The 9,232-nt window shown below is 63.8% G+C and overlaps 1 protein-coding gene across 1 annotated transcript; it reads left to right on the top strand.

Moving 5' to 3' along the window:
- The first annotated feature begins 3,199 nt into the window (after nt 1–3,199).
- SLC2A4 (solute carrier family 2 member 4) lies at nt 3,200–9,028 on the top strand. Its single transcript, XM_045983705.1, has 11 exons — nt 3,200–3,454; nt 4,910–5,026; nt 5,154–5,326; nt 5,416–5,540; nt 5,653–5,768; nt 5,871–6,033; nt 6,134–6,321; nt 6,482–6,586; nt 6,721–6,822; nt 7,285–7,488; nt 7,967–9,028. The coding sequence occupies exons 1-11, from the start codon at nt 3,422–3,424 to the stop codon at nt 8,168–8,170; spliced, it is 1,530 nt and encodes a 509-aa protein (XP_045839661.1). The 5' UTR covers nt 3,200–3,421; the 3' UTR covers nt 8,171–9,028.
- The last annotated feature ends 204 nt before the right edge of the window (nt 9,029–9,232 follow it).

The following is a 9,232-nucleotide window of genomic DNA, read 5'->3' as shown; positions in this document are numbered from 1 at the left end:
CTGCCCCTCCCTCTGCTAGTGCTTTCTCTCTCCCTCTCTCTCTCTCTGTCACATAAATAAATAAAATCTTATAAAAAAATAAAAATAAGATATAGATTAACAAACACAGTGCACAACAGACGATGTCATTGATTCAGTCCTCGGCACCCGAGACCCCGATCTGTAGACAAGATGCGGAGAAGGCACAGAGAGGGACCCCGGCATTGCCAGAGCTCAGGAAGCAAGGTTGCCTTCCAGAAACTGGAGGCAGAGTGGGCCTGTGGAGTAGGAGCTGGAGGCAGTGTGTCTGCCGGGGTCCCCGGGCTTTCTCAGCCCCCCCCCATAGCCAATCTCTTACCTACCATGGGCTGAACGCAGCCAGAAGGCAGTGATCACAGGAGCTTGGGAAACAAGCCTGCGGGGATTAATGCCCCGTGGTAGAGGGCAGAGCAGAGGAAGGGCTACAACCGGTTCTATCAAATGGGCCATGACCACTCGGCAAGGTCCACACACACCCTCGGGTCTCGCACGCAAGGACCCTTCCTCCCCTCACCCCTCATGTCACGTGCCTCTCCTTCCTTTTCCTCTTCCTCCTTCTCTTCCTCCTCCTCCTCCTTCTTCTTCTTTAAGGTTTTATTTATTTATTTGACGCAGAGAGAGAGGCATGGAGAAAGGGAACACAAGCAGGGGGAAGTGGGAGAGGCAGAAGCAGGCTCCCTGCTGAGCAGAGAGCCGATGCGGGGCTCAATCCCAGGACCCTGAGATCATGACCTGAACCGAAGGCGGAGGCTTAACTCACTGAGCCACCCAGGTGCTCCCCCTTTTCCATCTTCTATCAGCAACCTGTTCCCGCTTCCAGGCCGGTTCTCCTACTCCCCTCCAGCTCTCCTGATTTCTCGCTCCTCTGCTCTCCCACTTCCCCATCCCTCTCTCCAGGCTCTTGGAACTATCTTCTCTACCTAGTTCTGACTTGGTTTCTTTGAGTCCACTTTCCCCAGGGGCTTAAAGCCCTAGAAGCATTACCGAGAAGCCCATCAGAAACAAAACATCTGAATGAGAGCAGGCCTGCCCCTGGAGAGAACCCAGTGGTGAACTTCACCAGCTACACTGACTTTTCAGCTGCCCCCCTCCCCTCACCCCTCCACCCCCACCTGTGCCTCTTGTACCCCCTCCTTGCTCCCGAGGCACCTGGCTTGGCTTTTCCCTTCTCCCTGCCCTTCCCCCACCCCTTGCAGGAGTCCAGCAGTTGGTTCTCCCTTTATCTTCCAGATTGGTCCTTCCCTGCCTCAGTCCATGGCTTCTGCTCCTTTGGGACTCCTCAATGTTCAGCTTTTAGCTCTTCATCGACACCCCCGTAGTGAGACAGGTGTAGCCATTCAGCCAATTGTTCCCTCCTTGGGGGCCGTTCTCCAAGCTACGTTCTTGGCTGGAAGGACCAGACCGTCATGCATTCACTCAACAGGTGCTGAGTGCCTGCCACCAGGCTGGGCGCTTGGGGACACAGAGGGACACAAGGTGACGTTCTCTCAAGGTTGAAGTACAGAGAAAAAATGATGCCAGTAGTCTACCTCGGGGACACAGGACTTTCTTTGTTTCCGGGGGAAGCCGCAAAGGTTTCAGAGAGAGGGTGAGCATTTTTTCTGAAGGGCCCGGGGGGGGGGGGGGGGGGGGGGGGGGAACGGCGGGGTGGGCCCTGGTAAAGGAATTAGGGATTGACTAGAACGTGAGGATAAAGTCTAAAAGGTGGGGCAGAGACAGGGCAAGAAAGGCAGGAGGTCTTTTTCGCTCTGAAAAGGGGTTTCAACTTGAGAGTGGGGACGACAAAGAACTACTGGCTTTTGGGGAGGGAGTGACGAACTTGAGCTTTTTTTATATTGAGCTCCGCCACCCGCATAAGGGAAAGTAAGGAGCAGGAGGTAACCGTGGCAGGACGATGCCTCAGCAGTCTAGGCGCAGAAGAGCAGACGAAGGTGCGTTTAGGAGGTCAACACACCGATGCCAGAACTAGCTGGACAGGGCGCGGGGGTGGGGGAGGGTTGCTGAACGAGGGGAGGAAGGGAGCATGACCTCCAGGATGCTCACCCACTGGGGAGAGGAGGTCAGGAGGGAGGGCAGGTGGAGACATGCGGATCATGGGAGCTGCCCGCTGCTGGCCGCAGCTGTATCCCCAGATCCCGAGCTGCAGAACGGGGCTTGCGCTGCAGGTAAGGAAGCCTTGGAGAGACCGGCCCGGCGACGGCCAGGGGCCCCCCAGACGGCTCCGCCCGGACGCGCTGCGGATCCTTGCTCTCCCTCCAGGTGGCACCACAGTCCCGCGCGTCTGAGACCCGTTCGCCGCGCCGCGCTCCGGTCCGCACGCGCCAGCTCTCAGGTCGCGCCCTCCTCGCGGGGGGTTCACACCCGGAGCGGCCTCCGGAGAGCGTGTCCAAGTCGTCCACGCGGCCGGCACATTCGCGGCAGCTCAGGGACCTCAGGCTGGTGGCGTGGTTGGTGTGACCAGCTGTCCCTCGGGCCGCCTCCGGGAGCCAGTGCGGGGAACGGGGGTAGGGGAAGGGCCGGACAGGCAGTGGCCAGAGCGCGGATGCGCGGAACGAGGACCGCCAAGCCCCGACACCCGACGCGCTGGGGACGGAACTTCCTGTGCCCCAGGGCCATCCACACGTGGGAAGCACGTCTCGGACCCTTTAAGGCTCCGTCTCCCTGCCCTCCCCCGCCGGGGACCGGCCGGGACACCGGGGACCTGACATTTGGCGTCTCCCAACGCGGGAGCTAAAAATAGCCGCGGTGGGTTACTCCAGGCCATTGCTCCCCAGCCACCCTGCGCGCCCGCTCGCGCGCGGTCCCGGGCCGCCCGAGCTCTCTCCGGGGCCAAGCGTGCCTGCCGCATCCCCTCCTCCCCACCCCGCGGTCCCCACCCGCGGCGCCCACTTTCCCGCGCTACACCAGCCCCAAGCCCGGCTGCCGGGCCGAGTCCCCACGCGAGGTGGGGAGGGGCCCCCTGCGTCCCGGGAGCCTTTCCCCCAAACTTCGCGGCGGGAGGCCGGCAGGCACCCACCCCGCGCGTGTCTCCCGGCACGCTGGGGAGGCGGGGCCTCGCCGGCCAACCCGCGCTGCGGGGCCAGACTCTGAGCCGCGGGCCCAGGGAGGGGCGTGGGCTTCTGGGCGGGCTCCTGGCCAATGGGTGATGCGAAGGGCGTGGCCCGTGGAGGGTTGCGGGGGCTCTTCGGGCCTCTCCCCCCAGCCCGGCTCCGCCAGATCCCCGGGAGCCCTGCCGCTCTCTGGGTCCGTGGCTCGCGGCGGTGGGTCTCGCCGGTCTCGCCCTCCGCACGTAGGTCCCGGACGCCCGTCGCCCCCGCGCCCTCTGCCCGCCCGGCCGGGGCCGCCGACCCCCAGTCGCCTTCCCGTTAACTGAAGCTGCTGCGCCCCCGGTTCCTGAGACAAGATGCCGTCGGGCTTCCAACAGATCGGCTCGGAAGTAGGGTTCAGCATGCGGGGGCGGGACGGGGGCGCAGGGCCCGCTTTTCTCGGGCTGGGGTCGCAGTTGGGGTCAGCTAGGGGGCGGTCCCTGCGCAGGCGCAGGGGGTGGGGGAAGTGGGGGGCCTGGCTATTTATACCCGGGCCGGACAACCCGTGACTATGGGATTCCAGCCCTTCCAAGAGGTTGAGTGGGTCTGGGGGGACCGTCCGGGGGCGCGGGCCGCCCCGCGGTTTCCCGAGCCCAGGGTTCGCCCCCTTCTCCAGGGCGCGGCGGGGCGCGCCGGGATCGGGGGACACCCTGCCCCAGATCCAGCCCAAGAAAGCTCTCCAGGGCGCGGCGGGGCGCGCCGGGATCGGGGGACACCCTGCCCCAGATCCAGCCCAAGAAAGCTCTCCAGGGCGCGGCGGGGCGCGCGGGGATCGGGGGACACCCTGCCCCAGATCCAGCCCGAGAAAGCAGATCCGGGCTGGTCTTGCCCTCCTGGAGCTGTCCGTGTGTCCCGGCTCGCGGGAAGTTTTTCGAGGAGCAGAGGCTCTCGTGGGCCCCCACCCCCACTCCTGGCCGTCCTCCAGGACGCTGAACTTTCCCTTGGCCCCATGGCTGGTGGAGGGGCTGAGGGGAGTGTCAGCCCCCCCTCCCCCAGCTCAGGTTTCCGCTTGGAGACAGTGTGTGCCGCCAGCGAGCGGCCACCGCCGCCACCGCCCCTCGCACCACCTTCCCGCCCCCTCCCCTGGGCACGGCTCTCCCAGGCAGAAGCCGGGCACGCCCCCCCCCCCCCGCCCCCTGTGGCGGAGCCTAGAGGGGGAGGGGAGCCCGGGGCGGAGACAGAGAGGGCCACCCCAAGGGCCATATGCGGTAGGAATGACCGCGATGTCCTTTTTGGAATTGTCCTTCTTGGGCATGTTGGGGGCCTCCAGGAGCCCTCTGAGAGCACCCCCAGAGGGGTCGGAAGAGGGTAGAGGCCGGTGATAAGGCCTTTGTTGGCTTATAAATCCTGTGCGGTCAGGACTCCCCTTAGCATATGATTTTGATTTTCTTGTTTTCAGGGACAGGTAGGCAGAGCAGGCAACATCACTCCTAGGGCCCCTGACCCAGAGGAAACCTTAGCTTCAGAGCGGGAAAGTGACTTGCCCAAGGTCACACAAATCTGAACTCCAGTCTTAATGCCAAAAGCCTGTCCCAAGGTCACCAGGAAACAGTGAGGCCAAGATCTTCAAACATTTCTCTGGACTCAGACATCCCGTTTCTCCTTCATGCGCGGTGACATGGCCAGTGACTGCTGCTGTTTACCCTGAGTTCCTCGCCTCATTCCTAATATGGCCCCGTTTCCCTCGGCCAACATGTTGGATGGAGCCCAGCATCTTCAGGCTCCAACGGGGCCCGGGCCCCTGGACGAAGGGAAGAAATCATGATTCTGTGTGACCCGCCTCCTCTCTGCTTTTGCCCACCCAGGACGGGGAACCCCCCCAGCAGCGAGTCACTGGGACCCTGGTCCTCGCTGTCTTCTCTGCTGTGCTCGGTTCCCTGCAGTTCGGCTACAACATTGGGGTCATCAATGCCCCGCAGAAGGTGAGGGGCCTGCAGCGGGCAGAGTGGGCTGTCCAAACAAGGGGGGAGCGGGGAACAGCATGGGAGAGCTGAGGGGGAGGTCTCCGCAGGCCGTCACCCCTCCGTTGTCTCCCCCCCCCAACACCAGGTGATTGAGCAGAGCTACAATGAGACGTGGCTGGGGAGGCAGGGGCCTGAGGGACCCGGCTCCATCCCGCCGGGCACCCTCACCACCCTCTGGGCTCTCTCCGTGGCCATCTTCTCCGTGGGTGGCATGATCTCTTCCTTCCTTGTTGGCGTCGTCTCTCAGTGGCTGGGAAGGTATGGGGCTGGAGGGCGAGGGTTGGGGCGGGCAGGAAGGGGGCCTCCGCCTGGCACCCCAATTCTCGGCCCCACTCCTTGCCTGTCAGGAAGAGGGCGATGCTGGTCAACAACATCCTGGCGGTGCTGGGGGGCGCCCTCATGGGCCTGGCCAAAGCCGCGGCATCCTACGAGATGCTCATTCTGGGACGTTTCCTTATTGGCGCCTACTCAGGTACCCGCCCGGCCCCACGCCACGCCCAGCGCCCTGCTGTCCTCCGCTGGCTCTGAGCTTGGGGGTGGGAGCGGCCAGGCACCCTCACCCTTGTCTTCTTCCCTCTGTCCAGGACTCACGTCGGGGCTGGTGCCCATGTACGTGGGGGAGATCGCCCCCACTCACCTGCGCGGTGCGTTGGGGACGCTCAACCAGCTGGCCATCGTCATTGGCATTCTGATCGCCCAGGTGACCGGGCCGGGCCTTTTGGGTGTTTGGGGGTGGGGGGGTTGAGTGGGGGCTCTGGGCTGAACGGCCTGTCCCCTTTCCTTCCCACGCGCGTTCCCCCAGGTGCTGGGCTTGGAGTCCATGCTGGGCACCGCCGCCCTCTGGCCCCTGCTGCTGGGCATCACGGTGCTGCCTGCCCTCCTGCAACTGGTCCTCCTGCCCTTCTGCCCGGAAAGCCCGCGCTACCTTTACATCATCCGGAACCTGGAGGGGCCCGCCAGGAAGAGTGAGCTTACCCCCACTGCCCCCACCTTTCTAGCACCTGTCCTGCGGGGGGGAGGGCTCCCCCGCCCCGTCCACTCAGGCCTGACCCTCGTCACCTGTAGGTCTGAAGCGCCTGACTGGCTGGGCCGACGTGTCGGGCGCGCTGGCCGAGCTGAAGGAGGAGAAGCGGAAGCTGGAGCGGGAGCGCCCGCTGTCCCTGCTCCAGCTGCTGGGCAGCCACACCCACCGGCAGCCCCTGGTCATCGCGGTGGTCTTGCAGCTGAGCCAGCAGCTGTCGGGCATCAACGCCGTAGGTGGTGGGCAGCCTCGGGTGGGGCGGGGGTGGGGGCGCAGCCTGGGAGAAGGGGGAGCCCGCAGCCCGCCCCCCGGCGATCCAGCCCCCCACATAGCGTGGCTGCGAGGGAGCGAGGGACACACTGCCAGCCCCCTTCCTTCTCCTTCCCCCGCAGGTCTTCTATTATTCAACCAGCATCTTTGAGTCGGCGGGGGTGGGGCAGCCGGCCTACGCCACCATAGGGGCCGGGGTGGTCAACACGGTCTTCACCTTGGTCTCGGTAATGGATGGTGCCGCCTCCCCCATTGGCTTCGCGTCCCCCAGATGCCCCAGCCTTCCTCCCTGGGGTCCCCCTTCTTGTGCTTCAGAGGCCCCCCACCGAGGCCCCCCACCGAGCCTTGACTCTCCCGGCAGGTGTTCCTGGTGGAGCGGGCTGGGCGCCGGACCCTGCATCTCCTGGGCCTGGCGGGAATGTGCGGCTGCGCCATCCTGATGACTTTGGCGCTCCTTCTGCTGGTGAGGCCTGGGGCAACTGGGGGGAGGTGGGGGGCCTCGGCCCAGCCCCCAGGAACGGCTCCGGGAGGCTCTGCGCCCAGCCAGGGCCAATCCTCAACACCTGCCTGTGATCCCCGGGGCGACCGGGTGCTCCCAAGGCACACAGGCTGCCCTGCTGCCTGGTCTGGGAGGAAGCTCCAAGCGCAAGGCTGGGGGCCAGGACGGAGAGCCCCTGTCCAGTCCCAGGAACGGTCGCTCCCCAGGGGCTGCTGCAGAACCAGGAGAGGACGGACCACCTTGACGGAGAGGGCATCTGCCTCCCCTGCGTAGGGCAGCAGTACAACAGCCGGCTGGGTGTGGATGCTCGGCAGTGCTCAGAGGCCTGCGCCAACCTGGGGTGGCGTGCTCAGCCATCAGCGGCCCAAGGGGCGGACCTCAGGTCTCCGCGCAGCCTGAATTCCTTTCCCTCCCCGCCTGCCCCAGGAGCGCGTTCCTGCCATGAGCTACGTCTCCATCGTGGCCATCTTTGGCTTTGTGGCATTCTTTGAGATCGGCCCTGGCCCCATCCCCTGGTTCATCGTGGCCGAACTGTTCAGCCAGGGCCCCCGGCCAGCGGCCATGGCCGTGGCTGGCTTCTCCAACTGGACGTGCAACTTCATCATTGGCATGGGTTTCCAGTATGTGGCGGTAGGTGCCCTGAGCCTCGTCCCTGTGTCCCGCTCCTTAGGCCAGAGAGGGGCACGTCACAACCAGCCCGCTTACTCTCCCCCCTCCTGGCTGGGAATTACTCTGGTGCACCACGTGGGCCCTGAGAAGCACCCACAGTCCGAGGAAAGAAGGGAACTGAGGGACATGGGCTAACAGCGAGGGGTCTTCAAAATCAAGTGCGGCCCAACTTAGAGTAAAACCATCGGCTTCGGGCTCCTACCGCCGGCGGTCGGGAATCTGCTCCCCGCGGCGCTACTGTGCTCCGGGTGGGAAACGGGGGGGGGGGACAGGTGTTAGGAGGCGGGGGACGGAGATCCTTTCCTTCACTCATTCCCCGTTTCCCTGGCCCTGCAAGGGAGTCCATCACGCCCCCACCCGCCGGGGCCCTGGGCGCCCGCTCCTGAGAGCACGCCCGCCAGCCCTCACCTCTGCCAACCCCTTTCTCCGCCCGTCCCAGGAGGCTATGGGGCCCTACGTCTTCCTTCTCTTCGCTGTCCTCCTGCTTGGCTTCTTCATCTTCACCTTCTTAAAAGTGCCTGAAACCCGAGGCCGGACGTTTGATCAGATCTCGGCCGACTTCCACCGGACGCCATCCCTTTTAGAGCAGGAGGTGAAACCCAGCACGGAGCTCGAGTACTTGGGGCCCGATGAGAACGACTGAGGGGCCGTGCTCTCGCCCCTCCGGGGACCCCTCCTCTCCTGTGCAGCCCTGCGGCCCGCTCTCCCTCCTTACTCCCAGGGCGACACCCCTGTGGCCTGGTAGAAGTGGGAAGCTGGAGGGGACCGTGGTCTGAGCATCCCCTCATTCCCCTCGCGTGACTCTTGGATTATTTATGTCGTGGTTAGGCTGTGGCCATCAGGGTGGGCCATTCTCTGGGCTCCCCCACCTCCTCCAAAGCCCACCCCACCCCCACCTGGCCACCCTTCCAGAATATTCTTGCCTCTTGCTAGAGAAGGGAGTTATGGGGAGGAGAGCCTCCGTGTTGGGCGGAAGCAGGAGCAGGACCGGAGCAGAGAAGGTAGCTTTCTGCCACCTCGGACTCCTCCTCTTCGTGGGCACTTTCTCTGAATTCTTGCCACATAAGACTCTGGGTGAAGGGGGTCCCGCCTTGCCCCCTCCCAGACGAGGACGCACCCTCCCAAGGCCCAAGCTCATCTCTCCTGGCAGGCTCGGCTCTCTCGCTCAACCTTCCAGGGCAAGAGGGCCGTGTGCCCATGTGTGGTGAGAGGGACTGCCCCCGCTCCCTTCTCCTCTGCCTTCAAGGATGTCCTCCCGACAAGCTTCTGACCAACTAAGGGCAAGAGGAGTTTGAAAGCTGCCTGGAAACACGGGGTGGGAGGAGCCCTCAGATATTTTTGTATATGTTTGCAGAAGGGGTAGAAAGAAGAAACCAAAGGTCTGTTGTACTAAATGTATATATATACATATATATATATATAGATAGATCCGTACATAAAGTCACTGTTTGTGACATGCGTCCTGTCGTGGAGGCACCCGGGGACGGGCTGGACAGGGACTGCAGCTCCCTGGTCCCCCTCTGCATCCTGCTGTCCCTCTCGAGGCCCGAGAATCCTGTGGACGTGCTCACTCTGTCCCCACTTCTGCTTCTAGTCATTGCCTTTTTTTTTTTTTCCCTTAAAGTAAGCTCTACACCCAACACGGGGCCTGAACGCACAACCCCAAGATCAAGAGTGGCCCGTGCTACCGAGCTAGCCGGGCGCC

The sequence above is a fragment of the Meles meles genome, chromosome 18 (assembly GCF_922984935.1).
Source record: "Meles meles chromosome 18, mMelMel3.1 paternal haplotype, whole genome shotgun sequence".
In the NCBI taxonomy this organism is placed as follows: domain Eukaryota; kingdom Metazoa; phylum Chordata; class Mammalia; order Carnivora; family Mustelidae; genus Meles; species Meles meles.
This window is presented reverse-complemented; position numbering and strand designations above follow the sequence as displayed.